This window comes from Rana temporaria, chromosome 8 (assembly GCF_905171775.1).
Source record: "Rana temporaria chromosome 8, aRanTem1.1, whole genome shotgun sequence".
NCBI classification, from domain to species: domain Eukaryota; kingdom Metazoa; phylum Chordata; class Amphibia; order Anura; family Ranidae; genus Rana; species Rana temporaria.
In genome coordinates this window covers 73,352,543-73,379,953 of record NC_053496.1, presented here as the reverse complement: position 1 = coordinate 73,379,953, position 27,411 = coordinate 73,352,543, and the positions used below count along the sequence as shown (strand labels likewise).

The 27,411-nt window shown below is 38.2% G+C and overlaps 1 protein-coding gene across 28 annotated transcripts in view; it reads right to left on the bottom strand.

Annotated features, from left to right (window-relative positions):
- Positions 1-27,411, bottom strand: part of ANK3 (ankyrin 3) — a 391,181-nt gene that overhangs the window by 20,522 nt on the left and 343,248 nt on the right. For 16 of the 28 annotated variants that reach the window (XM_040362018.1, XM_040362027.1, XM_040362010.1 and 13 more), the window contains 7 exons: positions 25,680-25,761; positions 20,643-23,180; positions 15,023-15,097; positions 13,582-13,713; positions 10,415-10,561; positions 4,210-4,846; positions 2,969-3,266 (listed from right to left, as the gene is read on the bottom strand). In XM_040362018.1, coding sequence (XP_040217952.1) covers positions 2,969-3,266; positions 4,210-4,846; positions 10,415-10,561; positions 13,582-13,713; positions 15,023-15,097; positions 20,643-23,180; positions 25,680-25,761 — 3,909 coding nt within the window. The other 12 variants (XM_040362006.1, XM_040362007.1, XM_040362008.1 and 9 more) reach the window with 5 other exon arrangements.

Below are 27,411 nucleotides of genomic sequence, written 5' to 3'. Positions count from 1 at the left end.
CTAAATCCCCCAGCGGAATTCAAATTCCGCGGCTAGGGGAGTGTCATATTTAAATCAGGCGCGCTCCCGCGCCGATTTAAATACGCATGCGTCGTCCGGGGAATTTCCCGGCGTGCATTGCTCCCACTGACGTCAATAGGACGTCAGTGGTTGCGACGTGATCTAGACTTGCGACGCGCGTGTTCGTGAATCGGCGTACGCAAACGACGTAGGAAATTTCAAAATCGACGCGGGAACGACGGCCATACTTAACAATACTTACCCCTGCTTTTAGCAGGGGTAAGTATACAACGGGTACCGCGCTACGGAAACGACGTAAGAACACCGCGTCGGGTCCGCGTACGGTCGTGAATTTCGCGTATCTCGCTGATTTACATATTATTCAGTGTAAATCAGCGGGAACGCCCCCGGCGCCATTTTTAATTCAAAAAAAAGATCCGACAGTGTAACACAGTGTGACACTGTCGGATCTCAGCCCTATCTATGCGTATCTGATTCTATGAATCAGGCGCATAGATAGGACCAGAAAAAATCCGAGATACGATGGTGTATCTGAGATACACCGTCGTATCTGCTTCGTGAATCTGGGCCTTAGTGTTTAATACCGAGGATAATAAATTAAGAAAATTACGTGTTTCTCTATAAAGCAATTAACTTCTGTAATTCATTTTCATAATAAACAATCATATACATAGGTCTGATCACTCTTGGTCAATCTCCATGTTTTGTTGACTTTCAAAGTCAAAAGTAAACTGTCTTTACCGGAAGCAAACTTAAATATGTATTTTTTCTGCTGAAATACTGTTTATACATGGAATTGAATTATCTGTGGCTGAACACCGTACCAAGATGTCAAGTATGTGATACATGTAAGATGTCATACATTTCTGTGAACTGTAAGGAAAGGGGTTTCACAAATCATGTAATTTGTTTAGGTGAGCCCAAATATTTTGTACACAGTTCAAATTTGTTTCTAGCAGCATCAGCTACTTAAGTAACATGTTTTAGCAAAGGGCCTAATGTCTAAAATGAACCTTTATTTTATAAATTCAGAGCCAATCGCTTTTGACTTTGTGTGGCAGGTTTAATGTTGCTCAAAGATTTCTCTCAAAAGGACCATTAATTAATTAAATTAAACCCGTAGTTTCAGAAAACTTGTTAAACTAAGCTCCTCTACTTGAGATAATAGATATCATATGACCAGATTATATTTTTTAAATTCAGGTTCTTGCTCTTCAAAGTACCACACAGCATGTAGTTCCGGTACAAAAGCTAACTTCCTGAGAATCAGCATATACTGGCCACGTGTCCCCTGTCTAACAGTGTTCAGTCCTGGCAATTGATCACTCAGTCCTTGTCACTTGTGGGAGTTGACTGGGGCCTTGACCTTCCACACCCTGTCTGCTTTTGTGAAGAAGGCAACACAAAGATCACTGGGAGCTGCATTCAGATTTTTGAAGGGTCACAGAAATTGTTATTGGGCACACTGGCTCAAGTTTCAGCAGCACCCCACCAAACACGGACTTCTGTCAAGAACAGAAAAAGGACCCAGAGTTGAGAATCCACATTACTACAATCCAAAGAGAATGGCACACGTTCCCAAGGTAATTTAATGATAAAATTACTTCATAGCAGAATAAAACTAATGCATTTCGGAGGCCAAACACACTCCCCTTTCATCAGGGCTTAGGAATTTTGACTGTTCTTAAACAAACTCAGGTGAGCAGATATCAAATAAATCCGTACTGTGATATACTGCTTGGAAATGTTTCAGGAAGGCAGGTTTAGTAAAAAATGATAACATTGAACTGATGCTTCTACGTACATATTGGAAAAATAGACCTGAAAAACAACTGTTCATTTGGTTTTTCATTTTTGTTTAGTTAGTCATATATATTTTACAATCTGATTGTACTATCTATGTACAATCTTTCTCAGAGAACATAGATACCTACCAAAACAATCTTTTCAATTTGTAAACAATCTGGCAGGCCTATGCAGTACCTAGTCGTTTGTAGTTCTAAAGAATATGTGCAATCAGATTGTAATGTGTATAGACAAATTTTCCTTGAATGACCTATATGTTCAACTCAAAACCAGCCACTTATTTTACACAATTGTGTATGGGTAGTCATAGAGGTATATATATATAATAAAAATAGGTATATATATAATAAAAATACCACATACCACCATTAGAAATTTATAACAATACCTGTAGTTTTAACTGAGACAAGCAAACCTTTTATTGACCTTTAATGCTGCTATATGTATGTACTCAGGAGTAGGCCTTACTCATCCCAGTAAAATGACTTAACATTCTTTTGGAGCAGACATGTGGTGTAACGGTCAGCAGATGACACACTGCACTTTGAGCTCTTCTCAGGAACCGTTTGGCTAGTTAATGTGGAAAGTGGAAATTCCGCTGATTTGTTTCTTCCCCCCTCAGGTGCCACATGTGGCACATGTGGCACCTTTCGGGGAAGCGTAATACCTGTCTTTGACAGGTATCCTGTTCCCACTTTCGGGAGTCCGGGCCGCAGACCATGACGTCACCGCTCGGCTCCCTCCTCCCCCTGCCGCTGGGCCAGTAGGAGAGAGTAGCATAGCCTCGAGGATGCGCAGTAGGGTTCCCGGCATGAAGCCGTAAGTCTACTCTGCCGTGTTTCCTTACCCACAATGGCGAAGGCATGCACCTGACAGCTGATGGAAACATCAGCTGTGGTATGTATTTAATAAATTAATTCACAACATAGAACTGGTTACTGTTGGATGGTATTAGTCTTTCATTCCAGCTGATGTTCCATTGTAACCATAATCCAGTCATAGCAAGATGAAGACATGAGTTTCTCAAGCAGGCAAAGTTGCCAACCCATTCTGTTTTGACAAATACAGATTCAATATTTTATCTTATAATTTCTCAAGTGTACAAATATTAGCATTCTCAAACATTCTGTTATAACTGTACCTTTTCTGCAGATGCTCCTTCGTCTGCATGGGAGTGGGGCCTAGATCTGCCATCGTCCAAGCCAGTCCTTTTAGCACTAACAGGTAATGAGCTCTTATGCTCTCCTATTACCACCTTCTGCTCTCCTCTTCCATTTGTTCCTTGGAGTGATTTTGGTTTCTGTTTGTCATTCATTTTCACAGGGTCCATCTCTAGCATGCTGGAACTGGTCTTACCCTCTGTTAGTGACTCAGAAGGACTGACACTAGATTCCAGCCTTCCTACTTCTCCTTTGAGGTATGAGGTAATTGTCTCATGGCTACAACATAAAGAACAAAACTATAGTTATAGTCATTTGGCAATGCAAGGACTACCTTCCCATCTAAAAATGCTACATTCAAAAGTGTCCTTCTGAGCTATTAGGCCCACATGCAAGATAACATCTTTTTGGTGTCATTTATAAAACTGTTTATTCAGACAACTTATAGCAATGAATAAAATATATTTTTCAACCATTAATTTTTCAGCGCAGGTCTGAATCTGCTTGGTATCAGTTTAGATTGTGTTGTATCCTACATATACAATGAGACAACCCCAAGCTTCTGCCACTGTTCCCCACCTCTGACCGACTTAATATCATTAAAAATCGCTAACTGCTGACAGAAACCTTTAATGCAGTGGCAGCATTAGTTGACTTTTTTACAATCCTATCAAGCTCCAAAGTTTAGTGCAGAATCCCCACTCTGGGAGGGGATGAGTGAAGACTACTCAAAGTTGGCTCTTGATTGATCCAGCCTGGCAGCCAATCAGAAACCAGCAACTAGTTGTCACATCCTCTAATGGAATGTAGACTCTGTAAAAAGTCTATGATGCAAGAGAGGAGTACAACAGAGATTCTGGCTGCTCAACCACAATAGAAGGCCAATTTGAAAGTATGCAAAAATAGTATATTTTATTATCACAAATGTTCCAATTGTTTGAGCAGAAACACTGCTTTACAAAGTACATTGTCACAAGTTAGGGATGGTCATTTACAGTGGGCACAATGACAAATGCAATTGCCCAGAAAAGCATAATCAAGCAAGATAGGTAACAAGTGATTTAAATAAAGTCAACTACTTAACTGTTTTACAATTTGAAATCGGCTAGAAATGTGGCACTGAACAAAAAATACTCAATGAAGTTCTAGATGTATGAATGTTATAACTACAGCATACGCCTACATAAAATTGTTGTTTTCTGGTGCAAGGCACATTGCATACCTGTCATCCAATCTTTCCAACAGTTCACTGCCGATTTTCCTCTCTGTATGTTCTGCCTGGGTGCTCATTGTATCTGTGTGCCAACCTGAAATTGAAGAAAGTTCTTGTTCTGCTTGTTGAACATTTCTGAGGATAGCCTGCACCTTCTCTTCAGTCATCTCCTCTGACTCTACCTCTTCAAGGTGAAGTTGCTTAAATAGTAATTTAAGCCTTTCTTCGGTCATCTCCTCCTCAGGACCAGATGCATCTCTCTCATACGCCTCAGATTCCTCTCCTCTTTGAGCAGACTTTTCAACTTCAATGTAGCTACCCTCATTTAGAGGTTCATCGTGCAATTTTACATCTTCAAATTTCACCCGATGAATGGCCATTTCATAAGAAGCACCAGGACTGTGAATTAAATAGTCAAGTCTGCCGTCATCTAGTGACGTGTCTTCTGCAGCCACCATGGGTGGAGCAGCTAAAATGTCTCCATTGCCCTGTGGAGTTACTAATACGTCACTCAGTCTACTAGGAGTTCTAAAGGGGGACTCTATGCTAGAGTTATCACTAAAGAAATCATCTTGGTGTATGGGGGTGGGTGGCACATAACGCAAGCCAGTGGGAGTTTCCAGTTCCACTTGGATGGTTGGGTAACCTGAGGAAAACAGTACACTTCAACTGAATGGAATGGATTATGAAACCACGCATTAAAGAAATAATAAACAATAACATAAAGAAGAGTGTTAAGATAAAATGAATACATGAAATGAGGAGAAATACATTGCAATGAGACATGATATGAAATGAAGTTAACATTTTGATATTTTGCTATTAGTATAATTGGAAGTTTAAAATCTAGTTCAATTAAAATTTAGATTTTTTTTCTTTAATTAAAATTTTTACGCAAATTTGATGTTGATATTAGGTGTACCAGTGTCCCTGGAAACTCTACATCATTACATAATCTACAGGAATGGGAAGCTAAATATGGGCCATCTATAAGAATATTTCTGGCACAGAAAGGACAAGCGGATGAGTAGAATGTGATGAGTAGGGTGATCTTGGAGAGTGAAGAGAGTTCGCAGTCATGGGTAAGATCAGAAGCACTGACCAAAGAGAAAAGAAAAAGAAACACAAAGTGAGCCATGAAACACAGACACAGAATTACAGTGATACAAAGGAAATGTTATTTAGTGGTTGCAAAATGAATGCTAGCTGCATGCATACAGATGATCCAAAAGAGAAAAGTTTACTGGGCAATAAGGTCTCTAGCAATTCAGATCTTGTATTGTTATGGACCTGGAACTGGAAATCAAAACTGTGACTTGGCTTTGCCAATAATAAGGTATGTTCTTTCTGTAGTGACTCTTTTAGATGTTTATTCAAATTATTTTATTATACTTTGAAAGTCCAGAACCAAAAATGATTAGTGTGGTTTCAGTGATATCTAATTTCAGCTCTAAAATGAGAATTACCATGAGTGGTGGCGATGACAGTAAGCCGAGAAGGCCAATTTGAAAAGTCTGTAATTTTCTGTGTGTCTATGAGTACTGGCAATATATTAAGGTGTAGATTTACCAAAGGCAAATAGGCTGTTTATGCTTGAAAATAAATTTTAACTTTGCAAAGGAATTTTACCATAGCTTAGCTAAAATTCACTTTGCACAGAAAAACCATTCACATGCAAGGAAAATAATAATTAAAAAAAATGTATTTTTGCTTGCAGATTGGATGATGAAAGGCAGTAGAGCTTTAGCTCATTCACTAAGCTAAGGGAAAATTCCAGTGCAAAATTAATAGTCTATTTGCCTTAAGTAAATCAATCCCTGTGAGAGCTCTTGTGGGCTGCAAAAATCCCAGTCACACATCCTTTAACAAAAAAGCAAAAGCCTACACATATGCTACACCTAAAATCATCTTATATGGAATCAAATGTAATGTTAGACTTAAAATTATTAACCACTTTGTTCGCATACTGGTGCAAACTGTTAACCTTTGCATACAAAGGCTTATTTTTAGCTCCAAGTTATGTGTAGTTTGTTTGCATAAGGCTTATTTTTATGGATAATTTTTTTTTTTTGCAGATGCCCCTAGTCGGTAATAAGTATATTAATATTACACAGAATTTATAAAGCGCCAACAATTTGTGCAGCGCTTTAAACATGGTAATCACTAATTATGCAGTTATGAAATATATGTGTATAATTATTTTAGTTCTTTTAATATACATAGGCTAATGTGGGTTGCAAATAGCATTGTTTCGTCACTTTATTTAAGACCACCTAAAGTAAATCATAACTCTCAACTCTATTCCTGTGAATTAGGTATCTCCATAAATCACACTGAAGTTCATGATTCAGAAAGACATTTTTTGGTTGACAAAAGTAATTTTTTTCATAACAGCTGAATCAGCAGATTGCTTTAGATCGAGAGTATAGAAGCCAAAGTCTGGTCTTGATGAGGCGTATAACATTCAGAGGAGAAGCGGGAACAAAAGAGTACCCAATCATACAAGAGTGCAGAGGCAGACTGAGAAGCAGGTTAGCTAAGGAAAACAAACAAGCCTGCAAAAGGAAGCAGTGCATTTCACATGCATGTTATTGGAATACGCAGTAAAATAACAAAATTTGAAATCTTCACATTTAACAGACTGCAAATACAAAATGACACCAATTTGTATTTTGAAGTAAAGGATTTACTTTGAAGTAGTTCTGTAAATGATTTTCTTCCAACAAGAAAATATGACGGCAATGATGGCTCATGCCTATGTTAGAGCGTGATGAAACCAGTAGCATTACTAGGCAGAGAGTGGGTACTCTAGCATGGTGGACAGAGGAATCAGGACAGGAGCAGTTACATAATATTTCAACACTACCAGGAAAAAAAATCATATTCTAAAAGTGATCCCAGCAAGTGTTATGCCCCGTACACACGATCACTTTTTCTCATGAAAGAAAACAATGTTTTTCATCATGAAAAAAAAATGACGTTTTTCCAACTTCATCATAAAAAACGATGTTGCCCACACACCATCGTTTTGTAAAAATGATGAACAAAGCGCGGTGATGTACAACACGTACGACGAAACTCGAAAGGGGATGTTCTATTCGCCTTTGGGCTGCTTTTAGCTGATTCCTTGTTAGCAAAAGACTATTTACGCTTTTTTGTCTGTTACAGCGTGATGAATGTGCTTACTCCATTCTGAACGGTAGTTTTACCAGAACGAACGCTCCAGTCTCATAACTTGCTTCTGAGCATGCGCGGGTTTAAAACGTTGTTTTAGCCGACAGACGATCATTTTTTACAACACAAAAAACGACATTTTCAAAAACGACATAAAAAATTGAAGCATGTTTGAATTTTTTTTTTGTCGTTTATCAGAAGACGGAAAACAATGTGAAGCTCACACACAATCATTTTAAATTACGTTTTTAAAAATGTAATTTTATTTCATGCCAAAAAACGACCGTGTGTACGTGTACATGAGTGATTCTGCTTTTAAATGATCAGAAAGCAAAGGAAGAATCCCTAACTACATCTAAACATAAGCAGTACCTTTACTTTTACCTTAAAATGAAACCAGCCACCAAAGTTCACCATACAATCTGTATGCCCCATTAGGGCTATCAGAAGCATTCAGAAATACCCGCGGGCATTGACAAAAGATGCAACTGAGGTATCTACTGTGCATAATACAAAGCCTGAGAGGCCATGTTTTAAAGCTGCTGGTTTTTGAATCCTGTTCAAAAGGCAAAATGTTGCTAGGATGTGGTAAACCCTTAAGCCAAAACAAAATAAAAAGCCATGTAGAAGAATTGAATGGATAAATAAAAATTGAGGAAATGAAAATACAGCATTCTCATTTGAATGACTATGACTGTAAGCAAAGCTTATATGCAATTAGGTATGTAAACATATGCTTTAAAGTGACACTAAACAATACCCTAATTCTCAAAAGATAATCCATACACGACTACTTATTTGTCCTGTAATCTGTTTTGCATTAAATTGTTTCTTTAATGTGTTTTTTCTGCCTCCTTCTCCCCTGTGAGCTCCCAACCCTCTCCTTTATCCTCCTGATTTCAGTTTGTTTTGAACAAGCAGTACATGTTAGTTGCGGTTATGTGCACTGCTCTAGGCACACCACAAATCCAACAGTTCATATTCCATTGAGGGAGTGAGTTAATCCTGGTACACACAATCAGATTGTTGGCCAACCGAGCGTCTGATTTTTGTCTTCAGGGCATGTGCCTGGATCTTGTCTTGCATACTAACGGTACACAATTGTCGGCCAACAAACACGAACGTAGTAATTTTACCTTTTGAGCGCCACCCTTTGGGCCCCTTCTGCTAATTTTGTGTTTGGTGAGCATTGATTCTGAGCATGCGTGTTTGTACTTTCAACTTTTGTGTGACGGACTTGTGTACTGACCATCAGAAAATCTGACAACAGAACGTTGTCAGCAGAAAATTTACTAGCATGTCATCCAACATTTGTTGACAGAAAGTTGGACAACAATTGTCTGAAGGAGCGTACTAACGGTCAGATTTTAGGCCAACAGTCTGAACAGACAATCCCCTGCCAACAATCTGATCGTGTGTACAAGGGTTAAGAGAGGGTGGCTATATTCCTACATACAGTATGACCACTGAGAATAAACATAGCCACCCTCTAACACAAATTTAGATCACAGCAGCATAAAAAAAAAAAAAAAAAAAAGAATCTGGAGATTTGGGGGAGACAGACAGCAATAGAATATACTTTTAGAGCTTAGATTTTGTTTTTGCAAACCAGTTTAGTGTCACTTTAATAACAGCAATAGTCTGGCTAAAATTACAGCAGTACTGGTAAGACCTTTTATAACTTTTTTTTACATGTCAAATAACACAGGAAAATGAAGTGATTTATTTTTGTTTCTAATCTCTACAAACATGTAGTTGCCAAGTACATTAAGGCCGGGTTCACATATAAGCGGCCGCGGTTCCCAGCATGGGGTTCGGTGCGTTCCTGTTCACTGGTTCAGATGCAAATCAGGTCTGAATTTTTGCCTGAACTTACACTTGAACTGGACCCAAGCATGCACAGCACCCTTTTGGAATGTAGACCATGGCCGCCCAGGACCTCTGTGAACCGGCTCCATTGAGAGCCGGTCACACTCGCATGTCATACCAATTGGATGCGGAAAAACTTGCATTCAATTCACATATATGAACCTGGCCTGAACATATATCCATAAAGCAATGTGCAACTACACTTAGTCAATACACTGGCTAAGCGCTTAGTACTTTAGCCATACCATACTGAGGGACTGGATTTTACTTTCTCTGGGGACATTATCTGCACACAAGTTTGTATCTTCTCCCCAATCTGTGTTGCATTCCACTATTTACCAGGTTTCCTCACAATACATAGAAAACAAACTGATGGTTTTTGGTGTCTGACTTAATTGTTTCTTCTCAGCATTTCCTATGCAGAAGAAAGGACAGGTATTCTACTTCTTATGTAACCCTGTCTTATGAAGGAATCCAAAGGATAGTTAACATAGGATGACTAACCAAGCATTCACTGTCAGTCAACATTCCCTCCAATGCACTAGACAGATAAATACAGTATTTCTACTTATGATTAAATATATATACCGTATATACTCGAGAATAAGCCGACCCGAATATAAGTGGAGGCACCTCATTTTACCACAAAAAAATGGGAAAACTTATTGCCTTGAGTATAAGCCTAGGGTGTCAACTGCATGCCTCACTGTGCCTCACTGTGTCCATGTGCATGCCTCACTGTGTCCATGCCTCACTGTGCCCATGCCTCACTGTGTCCATGCCTCACTGTGTCCATGCCTCACTGTGCCCATGCCTCACTGTGTCCATGACTAGACTGACGTTTAACATGGGAGTCTATGGAAGGGGTGCCCAGATTTTAAAAATCGGTTCTCCCCGGCCATAGGTCCCCTGGACAACAAACGTTGCACACTTGTAGTGGGGCTATATGTGTGCCAACCTACGGCCGGCCGGTACCGGGTCCCCAAAGCCAGGGAGATCAGGTGCAAAAAGGTGACTCAAGTATAAGCCACAGGGGGCATTTTCAGCACAAAAAAGTGCTGAAAAACTCGGCTTATACTCAAGTATATACGGTATATATTTTTACAGTAGTGGGTTCCCTTTACAAACCTATACTTTTGTTATTACCATACTGTTCAAGCTTTATAATTACCATCAACAGCGGAGTCATTGAACACATTGCCGTCTTCTGCAAAACTTCTCGTTCCACTAATGTTTCCATAGTCAAATATTGGACCCTCCAACAATGTCACAATGTCTATTCGGTTGATCTTCGTTAGGACATTGGTTAAGGCATCAGCTTAAAACAAAAACGTACACAAGTTATTTTTGTGTATAAAGTGAATGAGATACAGGCAATACAATAAATATATACATCTTTCTTTCATTAAATGCATAATAAATTATGATGCGAGTACATTGCTGACACTTTTCCAGATGCACTTTCGATAAAGACCAAATGTAGTGTATTTTCTTTCAGTGCAAGTTATGATTTATTTTAGCAGTGTTTGAATTGACTTTCATATAAACTTGCTATTCATTATTTATCTAATTCTATTAAATAGAGAATTGTAGATAGGCTACTCCAGGGAGTCATTAGTGACCTAAACTGGGTATACAGAATGCTAGTAAATTTTTGAACAAAAATGTTCATTTTTAAGAACGCTTGTTTACTTTTTTATTTGTCAGTGGGGGAAAATTGGAAACAGCCGGAACAAACATTTTTCTAACAGTGTATGTGGTTTTCATTCAGTAATTTACATTCATTCCAAAATCGAATGTTAAAATCAAACAAAATATCGAATGACATTTGTCAAAACATCGAATGTACTGAGAATTTTCATAAGAATCTTCGTAAGAGTTTCTAGTTCTAGAGTTCTAGTGTATTCCCAGCTTTAGTGCAACTACTCTCTCTTCTAACAACTGACAAAAGTTTAGAGAATAAATATGTGATTTTGAAAGATGGCTGCCCCATATGTACATCTATAATCACAGTTTGAACCCAAAACTAATAAAAAAAAAATACATAAGACATAATGATAAGGTTAGTTACATCAAGTTTTTCCTTTAACCACTTCCTTGCTGGGCACTTAAACCCCCCTCCTGCCCAGACCAATTTTCAGATTTCAGCGCCGACGCACTTTGAATGACAATTGCGCAGTCATACAACGCTGTACCCAAATTACATTTTTATCATTTTTTTTCACACAAATAGAGCTTTCTTTTGGTGGTATTTAATCACTGCTGGGGTTTTTATTTTTTGCTAAACAAACAAAAAAACATGGAAAAATTTGAAAACAAAACAAAACATGTTTCATAGTTTGTTATAAAATTTACAGGTAATTTTTCTAATGGGCACTGTTAGGTGACACTGATGAGCACTGGTAGTTGACACTAATGGGCGGCACTGGTAGGTGACACTGATTGGTGTTACTCATAGGTAGCAGTACCTTACTCCGATCTGTGATCAGCCGAGTCTCATTGACTTGCTGATCACAGAGAATGCGCCACTCGAGAATGTGAGGACGTCCATGAACGTACTTCTGGCAAATTAGGTCCACTCTGTAGCCGTCTTTCGGCTATAGCACGAATGTGAAGTAGTTAAATAATAAAAGATAACTAATGGATAAATCCATATTACACTAGATCTTATTGTTGGGTGATTGTTGTTATAAATCATTACCTTAATTTTCTCTTAAATTATTGATTTTTTTTGTGTGTGTTTCATAAATGCTTGTCATGGGGTGCTGCAATGTTAAAGTGGAGTGTTAAAATTGTGAAAAGCGGACAGACTAAATAAACTGGAGCGTGAAAAATCTGGTGCAGCTGTGCATGGTAGCTTCTAACTTTAACTTGTTCAATTAAGCTTTGACAAAAAACCTGAAAGCTGATTGGTTTCTTTGCAGAGCTGCACCAGATTTTGCACTCTCCAATTTCAGTAAATCAACCCCATAATGCTTTAAGAAAAAAGTCTTACTGCAAAATCTGTTTTACTGGATTATTTAGGCTGGGTTCACATACCTGTATGTGCGGCCACTGATTCTTGTCTGGGTGCAAATCAGGTCAGAATGTTTGCCTGAATTTGCACCTGAATTGGACTCAAACACATACAGGACCCAACCAACTCTATTGAGAGTGAGTCACACTCGCATGTCATGCAAATTGAATGCGGGGAAACCCACATGTGTGAAACCAGGCATAATCTCTGCTTTTGCTGGATTATGTAATCCTTGTTAAAAAAAAAACAAGTGGAGCTATTGCATCAGGTAGCTTTATAAAAAAGCTAAATTGCTAGGTTCATATTTAACACATTGTTAATCAGTTTCTATATTTCATAAATAGGCTACGGTCAGTACTATTGGCTTATTAGTAGCATGAAGACAAGCCACTTAGTAATGTAGGGAATAGACATGACTGCAATACTGGAAGTGACTATTATTATATTAAAGTACTTTATTAGTATATATATATATATATATATATATATATAAATCCTCCTGGCACTGAATTCCACAACCTTCTACAAATACGCTTGCTAAGAAATCTGCACAGGGCATCACTGTTCTCTGGTTCCTTCTGCCAGTCCCTACGCCAGTACTGTGCCCCATAAAAACATAGGGGCTGAAGCAAGAAACCATAGAGGGAAGTAGGGGAGGTGGGCGCAGACACCTGACACTTCCAGAAATGTTCAATGCTGAAGAACCTTCAGCAAGCTTATCTCAGCGATGTCGACAGTGGGAGGGCTGGGTATCGATAAGGACAGAATTGCCTGGAAGCCAAAGATTGTGTAGTATATATTATGGTTAGGATGGTACAAACAATCACTCTAGCAAGTAAATCAGTATTAGCCCAGGTTCACACTCATGTGGTGCGGGACATTGCATGTAATTTGCACAGGAATTGCAGCATATTCCTCTGCAAATTACATGTGGTGTCTCTGGGGTGCGATGTGAGGCATGGATTTGTATGGCTCAAATCACACCGCATTTGCACCAAACTCATGCAGGACCATTTATTTGTCCGCACCAGAATCAAATCACATGGGTGTTTACACCCATGTAATCTGATTCTGTAAATTGCATTGCGTTTTGCAAACCGATTACAAGGTGTCCTTAACTTTACACACACTCCGCAATTGGTTCACATGGACGGGTTTTGCGACTTTGATGCAGTGTGGAATCTGCTGCAATTTTTTTGTGAATTTGCATTGCATCTAATGTGAACCGTAGCTAAATTGAACACTCTAATACAATACCTACTGTATAAGATTATTCTGTTACCCATTACATAAATAAATACGTGCAAGGAAAGAGTACTTACTTGTTGCATTCTTGCCTTCTCTTATTACCCACTTCTTTAACAGTATAAAGCTTTGTGTGGTCAAAGAATTTGGATTTTCCACACGAATCTGATTAATTTCATCAACTGAAAAATTCAATTCTCTTGCAAGTTCTGAAATGTAAAAATGTTTAAATAAACCACATTAAAGAACATATGTTTCAAATGTCTACTAAAATATAATGCGGAAAACCAGCGATTTGTGCGCATTTGCCGAAACCACATTCAAATCTCACTGCCCTTGCGATCTGCAGTGGGCATTAGTGCAATCGTAATGACACCCCAAAGGCAGTTTGCAAACGCAGTTTAAATTAGGTTGCAGTGCAGTTCCAAAATTGGTGCATGCAAGACTTTGGTGTGATGTGGTACGATTTGAGCCAATTCAAAATGAACGGGTCTAAGCCTGGGTTCACACCTATGCGAATTGCATGCAGATTTCTCAGCATCCAATTCGCATAGCAGGAGAATGTGACCGGCTCTCTATGGAGCCAGTTCACATATCTCCGGGGGGCAAAAACGGAGCATACTGCACAGAAACGCTGTGTGTCTTTAGCTCTGTTTCAAGGCCCGAATTCAGAGAAAGATTTGGCTCTGGTTCTTTTGAACCGAGCATAAATCACACCACTTTGAATCATATGTAAATTGCACATGAATGCACTGCGGTTCCTGTACAATTTATATGCAGTTCATAGTGTAAACTGAGGCTAAGCCTTTCCACTCATTCTGCCTCAAAAAATATTATATAGTATGTCCCCTACATACGAACGAGTTATGTTCTGAGAGAGCGTTCACAAGTCCAATTTGTTCGTAAGTCCAACAAGGTTAGTCTAGGTACCCAACACAATCGGCTATAAAGTACTTACTGTAATAGTTCTATAATACTGTACTTTTCACAAGAATAATGATACTGTACTACTGTACTCTATACTATAATTTGCTACAATGAAACTTTCTAGTTCACGTACATCTCTACTATGATTAAGCACTGATTGCTAGTGTGAAACGCGTCAGGTCTTCTGTCCTTTCTGCTGTGGCGTGTATTTTTTTTCATTCCATTTTACAATTAAAGGCAAATATTTTTTGGAGTGCGGCTGTCCAGAAGTTTCCTTTTATCCTCTTTACATCTCTGTGATGCTAGTTAACATGCTACTCTGGTAGTAAAACAATGTCCACTTTTCTCACACCCAACAAGAGTCCAAATATGGTAGGAAGAATAAAGAACCCTCCATGTCTTTATGGAAAGGAAGCCTAGTGATTAATCATTTATGTAACATTATTTAACATAATCAATAAATGCAAATTGTATAACACAATACAGTAGTTGGCTTTACCCCCTAAAGGAAATAATATCATTATGTATTTTTAATCACAGTCTTTAAAATACAGATGATATTTAAAATGTTTTGAAACCATTTTGTCTTACCCGTCCAACTAAGTCCTAAATGATCAGCAACTATGGCCATCCTTATGTCAGTCCGTTCACATGGACTCTGTGGACCTGGAATTTATAAAGGTACAATTATAATAACATTTTGTTGTTTCACACATGTGTGGCAGAGTTGTGGATCTATTCTACAAAATTAAAAAAAGTGTGTAATTAGTGATTTTCAAAATTAAATTGACTATTACAGGTTGTAATTTTGTATGTGTGATGACTAGAGTTTAAGTGCGTGAGCACAGTTACTGAATGGAAGTAGACATGCTAGTTGAGTGTACAGAAGGTGAGTACAGGTGTTGGATGGTGTTGTCTATGTACAGGCTAGAAACATGTTTACAATCATGGGTAGTGTAATTTCTCTGAATGTTTTGGCATGCTTCTCTAGATAACTAGTGTATGTTTTCTAGACAGAACGAATAGTGTGGACAACAAACACAGATGACAATGGAAGAATGGAAACTAACAGAGGTCACTCCACAAGCAATCACGACAGGTCATGCACTAAGGTCAACAAGTCGAGAGGTTTACAAACTAGGCTGGATATCCACGATGTGAGCTATTAAAGCTCCAGAAACCTGACTGCCTTTATTCTCACCAGTCCTTCTACTGCTCCTTCTCTCACTGTCGGTCTTTTCAATCTTTGATTTTAAAGATGTTGCGTCTGCTTTCATGTCTTTAGCAGACCTCGATGTTACTGAAGGCTGGGAGACTTGGGTGGCTTCAGATAATGACGTATTTCTCGATGTACTGTCTTCATCATCAGAGAGGTCAGGCTGTATCTTTTTCTCTTCATCAGAAAGGCGGTCCACAAGCTTTAAAGTCTCACCACTAATTCCCTTAAAATATTCAATAGAGTGTTTACAAACCTCACTGAACTCATGATTCTTTACTTTGGCTGCTGACGTGGCAGAAGGCAAAGATCTTACCTTTACTGGTAACTTTGAAGGAGTCGGTTTAGTTGCCTCCTTCTCTAATTGTTTCTGCTTAGGTTTTGGTGCAGCTTTTCTCTGTATTGTTGTATTTACTTTACTCATGTTCTTTATGGGGATCTTAGAAGACCTACCATCTATACTGGATATGTGTTCCTGTTTTGTGTCTTTCTCATTTTTAAAAAGCGCTGTTCTTCTACTGAATGAAGTGTTTGTATTGCTGGACTGGTTAGTTACTGGTTTAACTGATATGGCTTTAACCGGCAGTTTAGATCTTGGTTTACTCCCTGATGAATCTGTCAGTTTCTGTTGACTATTTTGAGCTCTTTTCTTTTCCCTATCCATGTCTAGACTGGCTGTCCCCTGTTCTTTATTAACACTGCTCTTCATTTTGCTACATTTGTCCACAGACTTGGATTCACAGTCTTTAATTAATACCAAATTAATTGCATTATTGTTTACATTTAAAGCTAATGAATCCAAGTTGTTGTTATTATTATAGTTTTCTGTCTGAAAATCATGAATTTCTATGTGACTAATGATTGTCTCATTGGTTAATATGTTTGTCAAAACAGTCTTATCATTATCTAGTACATGAGAATCTGGCACAGCCTCTGTTTTATCTGCCACTTCTCCAGGGCCATCTTTCTTCGTGGTCATTGTTGAGGCAGATATGCCCATCTTTATAGGTGTGCGCAATTTAGGATCAACTTTACAATTGGTAGTAGCTGCTGATTTCTCCAATGAATTATTACCATTTGTTGCATCAAGACAATCTCCATTTCCCTGGATGATGGTAGAATGTTCAACTGTAGATGTCTCTACTTGTTTTTCTAGGATGGGATCTACCAAGATGTCCCCTGACTGTGGAGGTGTGATGGAAGTAATTTTGTCCCCTTCCCCCTTGTCCCCTGACTTCCCTTCAGAATTATGCTCACCAATCTGGAAAAATTGGAGTCTTTCTTCAACAAAATCCCTCTTGCTCATGTCAATAGCACCACTGCGAGTCATCTCAAACATCTTCCCTTCATGAAATGGGAAGGGATTGGGCTCACTAGTTGGTGTACTTTCATCTGTAGGAGTTCTGGCAGGAGTTGTGTCTGGTGTGGTTGCCTGAGAACGATCTTCTACAGCCAGACTAAAAGGCTTGGGTTCGTCATCTTTGGATTTTGTTTCAAACACATCATCATCTCCTGGTTTACTGGACCAGGGATCAAAGTCAAGGCTCTTTGTAGCTACTGTTTTAAAAGGTGTTGCAAACTCTTCATCCACTTTGTAACTAAAGTATGTGTCTGTAAACACTGGTCTATCTGGATGCCTTCCTTCTAAGGAATAGGATGGTGCCCCTTCTTCCTTCTTGTCACTTTGATCTGTGTTCTTTTCGTCATCAGATATCTTTCTACATGGTTTGTACTCCTCAGTTACTCCCTTTTCTTCTTCTATAACTTCAAGCTTACTTTGGCTAAAGCTGCGATCACTATGTTTCAGAACACTTTCTTTAGACCACGGGTCCTTTTTAACATCAACATCCAGCATTAGCCCAAGTTTTGCCTCACTCTCAGTCAGCCCATCATCTTCATCTTGCAGATCATAACCATCAAGAGAATCAATCTCAGTTGCATCAGTATCGTGTGAGAATTCCGCAGTGGTTGCTATAGAACAGTCAGTAATAGACTGGTCGTTGCCATTACCATTTTGCTCTAGGTCATTGGATGGGGAACTTAAACCCATATCCATTTCAAAAGACTGTTTTTGAGGACAAGGCTTCCCAGAACCATTTATCTTTGTACACTCTTTTACTTCTTCATCTTTAATTTTAAAGGTATACTTTTTAATTGCAACAGGTTGGAGAACAGATTCGTCATCACTAGAATCAGTGGCATCTAATTCAGGGGGGACAGGAGACGGTGGTTGCACTCTAATTACTGGTTCCGCTGAAAGAAATTTGTCCTGATCATCTTGTAAATTAACTTCAGTAAGTTCCATTTCACTATCTGTTGAATTTTCAAAATGTTTTTTACTTGAATCACTGTTTTCAGAATCTAGAGGTGGCGGAGGAGGAAATTCAATATATGCCACTCTATTGTCCTTTGTTCTTTTGCTTGAGTCCCTGCTAAGAGTAACTGGTTTTACTATGTCAATATTTTGGACATCTGGGATGTTTTGTTTAATAGATGGTAATTTTACTACTTCTTCCTCCTCTGATTCTTCAGATACTTCAGGTATTGGACTTGGTTTTCCTGGTATATATGGCATTAAGGAGTCAGGAGTTTTGGAATTAAATTCATAGCTGACTTCCTCTGAACTAGGTGTCTCTGGAGTTAAAGGACTTTTTCCTGAGCTATCTATAAAGGACACCTGTTCCAGGGTATCATCTTCAGGGCTGCCCTGAGGAGATGGGGGCTGTTTCTGTGGTTTAATAGAAAAAAGTGTACCTCTAGTTTCCTGAACTGTCCTACTTTCCTGGCTAACAACCTTTTTAACACCTCCCTGTTGCACCTCTTTCTCATATTGTTTTCCTACCTGTACAATACTAACATAGACTGGTAGTGTTTTTATCTCCTTTAACACTTCTGCATTCGCTGTTGAATTTCTGTCCTCAGATGTCATAGATTCATGCAAGCCAGCTAATCTGTCTTTGCTAGGACTAATCTCTAAAGAATCTGGGGATTTAACAGGGGAGAGCTCAGTATCTTCATTATAAGGTGAAAACCCAAGGTAATCTTGTGCTTTGCCCTGCAGGCCACTACTAGTGCGTCTATTGCTTTCATCTGTAATGAAAGCAGAATGAAGAATATCAGGCTTAATCTGCTTAGTTATTGGTGATATTGGTGCACTAGTGCCTTCCCTATTAATTTTTGATTGGCTGCTAATATTATCAACACTGCTTAATCCTTTCTTCTCTTCATTAATTCTAGAGATATGAGAACCTGTCCCTTCTTTCCTGCTCTCAAGTTTTTCTTCATTAGTATATCCTACATCCTTACGAGCAAGTTCAGTGTATAAAAGTTTTTTAGAAGGAGATTTAACATAATTCTCCTTTATTTCATTTGTGGTAGATCCACTCCTGGTCGGTGTTTGTTCTTTAACAGTTTGTTGGGCTGGAAGATGAGCTCCATCCAATTCTGAATCTTTGTCCTGTATGATCACATGTTTCAGCTTTTCCTTTTGTGTTTTCTGATGTGCACTGCCAGACATTTCCCATGTTCTGTAAACTTTCTTGTCCGGAGAAACAGTATGGCCAGTTGTAGTGTTTGTTGATTGTGGTACGTATTGGTCTTTTAGTCCTCCAATCAATTTTTCAGGTTTCTGATCTAAAAATCCAGCACTATTTTTAATCCTTTCTTTGAATTTGGAACATTCTTCATTAATGGCTTCTGTAATAGACTCTTTGAGCAAAGGTAGCTCTCCATTCATTTCATCAATTGTTTTTTGTTGTTTATCCTTTGTGTGGAACTGTAAAAATGGAAGTCGACTGTCCTGTGTTTTCTTCACAGGAATTTTTGATGGAGACTCATGTTTTTTTTCTTCCTGTGAACTGTCCTTGTTTTTGAGATTTATACTTTGCTCAAATTTTAGTTTAATAGAGCTGAGCTTTGACTGTGTTAGTTGGAAGCCAGATTGTGAACCTGATTGTTGACTCTCTGCCTTATGGTCAAAAACCCTCTTTTCTGGACTGCAAGGCAAACTTGTAGATTTTCGGTCATCAACCAAGGTGACACATTTTCCATCAGTCATAAACTGGTTTTTTTTTGTCCAGTCATCACTGGATGTTCTCATTTCAGTATATTTAATTTTTTCAGGACTACTGTTAGTAGAACTGCGACCTGAGGCTACCTCCTTATTGTTCTTTCTGCGGGATGTCTTCTCTGGTGACTGAAGCTCATCATTCAGTTTTTCAGTTTTGTCCCGAAAAAACTGGGATACCTCAGTCAGTTTTTCTTCTGCCTCTTTGACAGTCCTGTCTACTCTGTCTTCATATAGCAACTTCTCTCTACCCCTATCTAGCCTATCCTCAGTAAATCGCATCCACATTGCATGTTTGGGACTTTTGGGATCTCCAGCATAATGCAACACTGTCACTTTATCACGAGAGTCATCAGTGGACATTTTACCTATACCATTTTCAGTTACATCTTTGTATATTTTTGAAAGAATTTCCTTTTTAGCGGTTGGGATCACTCTTTCTCGCTCTCTGCAGTGCTTTTCAGTACGATGGAAGTCCGATCCAAGGAGTAGAGCATGGTCTGATTCCTCTGCATCATCTAATTTTTCAGAAAGGAGCATTTTTTCAGCAAAGCGATATGACTCCCCTCTTAGTTCTGATAATTCATCATCGTGATATTCTACTGAATGCTGACTCAATAATTTTAATGTTTTGTATGAGTCATCAGAGATAAGCTGAGCTGAACTTGGGCGGCTGTCTTCTTCTTGAGATACTGGGGTATTTACTCTTGAAGACTCTAAATAAGATGGTAAGGACTCTTCGGCTGTTAGCTCCTCTTCTTCAGCCTGCCCTTGTTCATCTGAGTATAAAAATATTTTACTTTTTTCTGTTACCATATCTTTGCTGTTTAGGTCTCCCTGACAAAAGTCCCTTTGATAAACATACATCTCCTTTTCTGGATGTTTTTTTGTTTCTCTAATAATGACTTCTGTAGGTTCAGCCTGGTTACCTTTTTCAATATGGACCTCAATTATGCGCTCCAGTTTTGGTTTCATTTTGGTGTCCCTTTCAGCAAGTTGTTGTGGGCTTTCTGTACAATTCTGAACATCCGAAGCTACTGAAGTTTTGTGTTCAAACAGACCTGCAAGCTCTTTAGATGGATCTCGGCCAGACTGGAAAGCTTTCATTATATCATGAACAGACATAGTTTCCTCCATCCTTTCTGCTTTTTCAGAAGGAGGAGGTTGATGATAAACCATTCTCGTAGTAGTTGTGATATGAGTTTCTTCTTTTACTCGTACTCCTTTTCCTAAAAGCCCTGTGTGGTCCTCCTCATCAATTCCAGATTTAACCTGAAATCCCTTACATTTGACTTTTATGGATCCAGGTGAACTTTGTTCTAGCTCCATAAAAGATTTATCTGGTTTTATTTGTGGAATTTCCCCATTTTCAGGTTCTATAATCTCCCCACTTGAAGGCTCATAGCTTCTTATAACATGCACTACTTCAGTTCTTGTTTCAGTAATCATTGGTGGGATGGGTACATCCTGAAAAAGTGGCTTAGGACCAGTGCTTTCAGCACTCTGAGGGGCCGATGGCGTTTTTTCACTTCTTGTTTCAAATCCACTATCAGACAAAGGACTTTTGTCCTGCTCGTGTTGTGAAAAGTCATCTGGTGACTCTAAAATCATGTCTGTTCCAAAGACAGAGTCTGCAATTTTACACAACTCTTTTTCAGAAGCCGAAGATCTCATTGATGATGGGGGCATTTTGAGTTTATGGTCCTGTAGCGCTATACCTGGTTTCAGAACTCTTTTTTGCTTTTCTTCTCCTTCTTTTTTCCCATCATCATATTTGTATTTCAAGTTTGAAAATGTGTTACCACCAATGTCATTTGTCAAGTAATCAATGACCTTTGTTAAATTATAGTCTTTTTCAGATAAAGTTCTAGATTTTAACTCCACTTTGTCTGTTGGGTAAAATAGTGGGGTGGTGCTGGCACACTCTCTAGCTTCTTCAAGTTCCTCCATACTAAATTCTACCCAGTCATCTTCTGGTGATTGCCCCTGACCACAAAGAGATGTCATTTTTTCCAAAAACACATCTTTTTTCAAAATTTCACTGACTTTGACCAGGTCCTCTTTTACTTTCTCTACTATTTTAAATGGCTCTTCATCTTCAATTTTAACTTCTTTAGGTAATTCTGAGTGATATGGTTTATCTTCAGAAGTATCAGTCTGTAAAATTGCTGTCATTCTTATTAAGTCTTCTTTCATATCAGCAACATCTTTTAAGATCTCCTGACTTGAAGACAATGGAGAGGTAGCAGATAACTTGAGGGCAGCAGGAGACAAAAATAAGGATGTTTTAAGAGGTGAAGAAATTCGACTAAATTGACTGGTTGTGTCTGCTGATGCATTTTTTGATGGCGATAACAGAGCAGCAGCGGATTTAGTCAATGATGCAGACTCCGTCAATTTTTTTAAGGTTGGTTCTGACAAAACATTTACTACAGAATATACTGGTACAGTAAAGGTTGACGATGTAACAGATGAGGTAGTAGAGGACAGAGCAGACCTAAAAGATGTGTAAACTGCACCAGTAGGGGGAGTTCTTATGGTTTGAAAAGCTGAAGCGGTTGATGTGAAAGACTTGAGAGGTGAATATGACATTTGCGAAGTAGTGGGAATGGAGTAGCTTTTTTCCGCTGTCTCAATTGTTGTGCTAACTGAAGCAGTTGCTGATTTTGTAACTGCTGATATTTTGTCTTGAAAATTTACAGCTGAGCCATTGATGTAATTTGAACAAAGTGGGTACTTTAGAGGTGAGGCAGACCCATTCATTAATCCAACCTCACTTGGACCATTCCCAATCTTTAATGGTGAAGAAAGAGTAGATGCAATATTCACTTTAGAAGTAGCAGAGACGACAGGAGAAACCACAGATTTGAGAGCTGAAGATGAAAGTGACCCTGCAGAAGTAATGATTGATTTGAAAGGCAAAGTTGAAGAATACATATTGATGTTAGATTTAGGGGAGGCGGGAGGTGTCATTGTGATGGATGATCTTTCTAAAAGAGACCCAGCAGTGGTCACTGGAGAAGTTCTGGAAGTGAAAACTGAGGATGAAGACAATCCCTTGAAAGCAGCAGCTTCTGCTATTGTAGAAGCCCTAATTGGTGACCCTGTAGAGCCTTGAATTGTATACGGAGGCTGAGACACAACAGTTTTTATCGGAGAAGCGATTGTCCGAAATGATCTTATTGGTGATGCTACATCACTAACAGATTTAACAGAAGATGTAGTAGAAGCTCCTAGTGTGGATTTTATTGGAGAAGCAGAGGAAACAGACCAAATTGATTTTAATGGGGATGCTGATGGTGTATTAGAAGAGGAGCTTGACAGGGAGGTAAAGCCTGATTTGGTCTGCCCAGGGACTGTAATTGGAGCAGTTGTCCATGACTGATAGGGTCTTGTTGGAAAGCCTGGCTTGTAAGCATAAGTGGCAGGGACAGGTCTTGTTGTTCCTGTGCTCCGTTCAACTGGTTCTTTCATGAGTAAATCAAAATTAAAAGCAAAATTAACGAAAAAATGATTGGAAAAACAGAGAGACCAGAGAAAAAAATTGGTCAGTAACGATTATATAATTTCAAAAAGCAAGTACAACTGTTTATATGAGTCAAAATGATGGTTATGGTGAAACTGAATGGGCTCAAATAAAAAATGGCTGGGACTGCATGGATGTAATGAGCAAAGGATATAAGCAACAAAGAAAAAGACGCGAAGCAGAAATAACAATGAAAGACAGAAAAGACAACACATAAAAATGGACTACAAACACACACTGCTACTCAAGCTTCCTATTGACTTTCTGATGTGCCGTTAATTAATAAAACAAGCTGTATTCCCCTGCAAAATACAGTATAATTGTGTCAAGTTAGTGTTTGGAATTAGTATTGTCTTTTGCGCTTTCTCTGGTTGTACAATATTGACACACACACTACTGTCAACTGAAAACAATATCAACTACAAACAGTGTTAACTTTGTTCTTTTTTCAGAATCTTTCATGCACACTCCAGATTCATGTATATGACAGGCAAGTACGGTGCAAAATGTGGGGAAACCTTCAAATATCTCTCTCTCTCGCTCATGCAAAATTTAGAAATAAGTTGCACAATCACAAAGCCAATAAGATCCATTGTTTTCAGAACAATTCTGTTAACATTGCAGTTTTTGTTGCATTTTCATGCATTTCTTCATCTTATATTTCTGATACAAAAAAAATTAAACATAACATGAAATGGATTGGAAGCCTCTGTGTTTTGATGACAGGTGAGATGTGTGATCATTGAGAAAATGGTCAAGCAAGGTTAACTTAAAAAAGTTGTGGATTTAAGCGTGCACGGAATGTTATGTTGGAACAAGCGATGGATTATGAGATTGTATCTTTAAAAAGCACATTATACAAATATTTTCCAAAGCCAGTCACTCAACAGCCATTATATGGCTTCATGCAAAGAACTTCCACCAAAGTGGACCTCAGCATAATTCATGACGACTGAGTATAGTTACATGGAAGGCCTTAAAATAAGACTGGTCTTGGAAAACCATTGCTTACTAAAACATATTTTTTAAAAGAAGAGTTTACCTTTAGCACAATATTATGACATCAGTATTTTGCATCAGTTTAATATTTTTGACAGAATGCCATAAAACCAACCAAAGCAGGGAGACACTATTGAGCTTTCATTTATTTATTTAATTTTCTGCTAATCTCACCTCATACTGTCCCCCTGTGAAAAACTTTGCAGTTGGAAACTATAGAAATTGTTAAGCTAAGACTCATTTCTGCTACTAGTCAGCAAATGTTTCATGTAAATCATGTGCACAGAGCTAGTGTGTAAGTGGAAGAAGAATTCCAGGTATAGATATTTTGCATTTTTACATTGGTCCCGCATGGACCAATTATTAAACTAAGACTCACATGTTCCACCTTGTCCAATCAGAGAATGCCTTGCATCAATTGAGAAAGTGCAAAGCATTCTCTGAATGGTGCCCAAGCCAAGCAGGCCACCCCCTATGTTCACAATGCAGCAAAGCGGCATGAGACTCAGAAGCTGGTGGAGATCACTGTAGTAGTAGGGCCTACCACCGTAATTTCCACAGGTATGGTATATGCATAGTTACATTGTTCCAAGCTGGACCAATATAAGTAAAAATATCCATACCTCAAATGTTTATTTAAATACAAAAAGGGCTAAAGATGTGTGCTGGGAAACAAGGAATTTCCTCATAAGCTCATTTTGGCCTGACAATTACTTTCCAGCTGTACATATGTATGAGCTTAACAAAGTATAGTGTATAGTCAATTATACAAGAAATAAAATCAGGTTTACTTTGAAGTAGTATCTAATCCTCATCTTCATAAATTATATTACAACTACAAGTAAATGCTGTGGAAACACTAATTAATATTATTTAAAACATTTTTGTGACAAGGTATTCTTTTGTTTAACAAAAACCTAATAGCCTAGTGCAGCAGCTGTGACTTTAATAAAATACCCTTGCTCATACCTGGCATATCAACTATGCTATTTTGCAATGAGTATAATAGTTATGAAAGGATCCCACATCCTTGCATTACTTGAATTCATTTTATGGCAGTCCTAAATTATGTCTTAATACCATGTATAATATATAGAAATTATACCATTCTTCTTTACCATTTAGGTGACATTGAATGGCTTGTATTTCACATTTCTTTCTTTTCTTGCCACCTTCTATAATCATGGCCTTTTTATTTGTGGTTATAATGTGGAACTACAATGTCAAACCACAACATTTCCTGGCACTAGTGAATATTTATTCATATATGAATATTTACAATATTCAAATGGACAGGAACCCAAAAGTAAGCTAATCAGCTAATCACATTCAGGCTCTCAAAATATCTGGAATTTTATATTACTGATATATATGATCTGATGTCAAAAGGTAAACTGTTCTTTTAGAGTAATTAGTATTGTTAGGAGGTTATTAAACTCACTCATTCCAGGCTCAGTCAAATAGCTGTATCGCTTACGCAAAGCTAAAGACACAAAGTTCTGACGACGGTCCACTTTCTCCATCTGGGGAGCAAATAAAAAATAAATATATAATTATAATGTCAGTCTACTAATTATTAAGCCATGGTATGAACACTAATAATTCCAAATAATGACTATTTATTAAATTACACATACATTGAAACAAAATAAACAAATTACACAGATCACATAGAACAAACAACACAATACATGGGTTTCTCTACTGTGGTATTATTTAGCATTTAAGACAAATGTATGCATTACATTTTTTGGAATGAAGAAAAAATTACTTGGTTAAGCTAAGTATTCATTACATAGAATCTGTTGCTAGAACCATGCAAACTAAAATGTTATTTATTATCTTATTATAATGGTCTACACAGAAAGTGATATTTCAGATTTAATGGATACTAGAGTGATAAACCAATTGATTTCTTACATAGGGTCCCATTGCAAGGGGATCCCACTCTCCCTGTCATATATTTCTGATAATTTATAGTATGGAAAATGAAAAGAAAGGCGTAGGAACATCCCAAGGCGAACAAGAAAAATAGATCTCCAAAGTATGTGAGAATTGAGCAAGGAACCATAGTTTGACACTTTTCCCACCCAACTTGGAGTCCAAGGAAGAACTTATATACTCACCCGAGTTTCCAGTGAGTATATAAGAAGCCTAACTGAAATCAAATTTTCTAGTTGCCTCACCATCAAAGAAGAAGTCAAGCCTAAGCTTGTTTGGCTGGGCTTCTCCAAATGCGTCACAGGAGTGCAATTCGTTTTTGTACTCCTGTGACCTGTTTTCAGCAGAGATCGGACTTATCTCCGCTCTCTGCTGGCGTCGCAGGAATCATGCGAGCCGCTGAGAGGCTGAGACGGCCGCTCCCCACCCCTCCACAGCTCAGCGCTCCAGTGAGCATAGAGGAGCAGAGCGGAGAGAGCTGCTGATTGACAGTCAGTAGCTCTCTTCTCAGAGAGCTGTGAGAACTGAGCCATCGGCGGTGTTCAATCACTCGGTTCTCAGTGTAGAGACGCCGAGGAACAGATGCAGCATCAGACCGATGCTACATCCACCTAGGTAAGTATAATGGAGGAAAAACCACCAAACTCATACTTCTCTTTTAAATAATAAACCTTTAGGAGTACTGCACTACTATGAAGAGGTTTAAAATAACCACATATTTGACACTGCAAGGAAATATCTATATATATATATATATATATTTTTTTTTTACTTCGACCTTTGCAATAAGATTATTAACTTTCTACTAAGAAAAAGGACTAGAATATGTTTCCCAGTTCTGGAAAAGGGACACATGCTAAATAACAAGCAGGTGCTTAATAACATGTTAAGTTGGTAAGCAGGTATAAGCGAATAATGCCAAATTTGGATATGTTTCTAACAGAAAAAGAATCACATTTATGCCAGAGGGGAGAAGAAAGTAAAGGATAAGAGATTCAAAAGAAAAAAAAGTAGAGGAGAAAGCAAAAACATAGTCAAGACAAAGAAAACAGGAGAAGAGGAAAGGAATCATGGAGAGGAAACCAGAAAAAGGATAAATGAAAAGTAAATTAAATGAGAAACAATGAAAGAAAACAAGGAAAGCATTGGAAATTATAGGAAAAAGGAGGAGTGATAATCTGAAGTGAGAAAAGGAATGGAAACATAGACAGGAGAGGAATGGAAATGAGAAG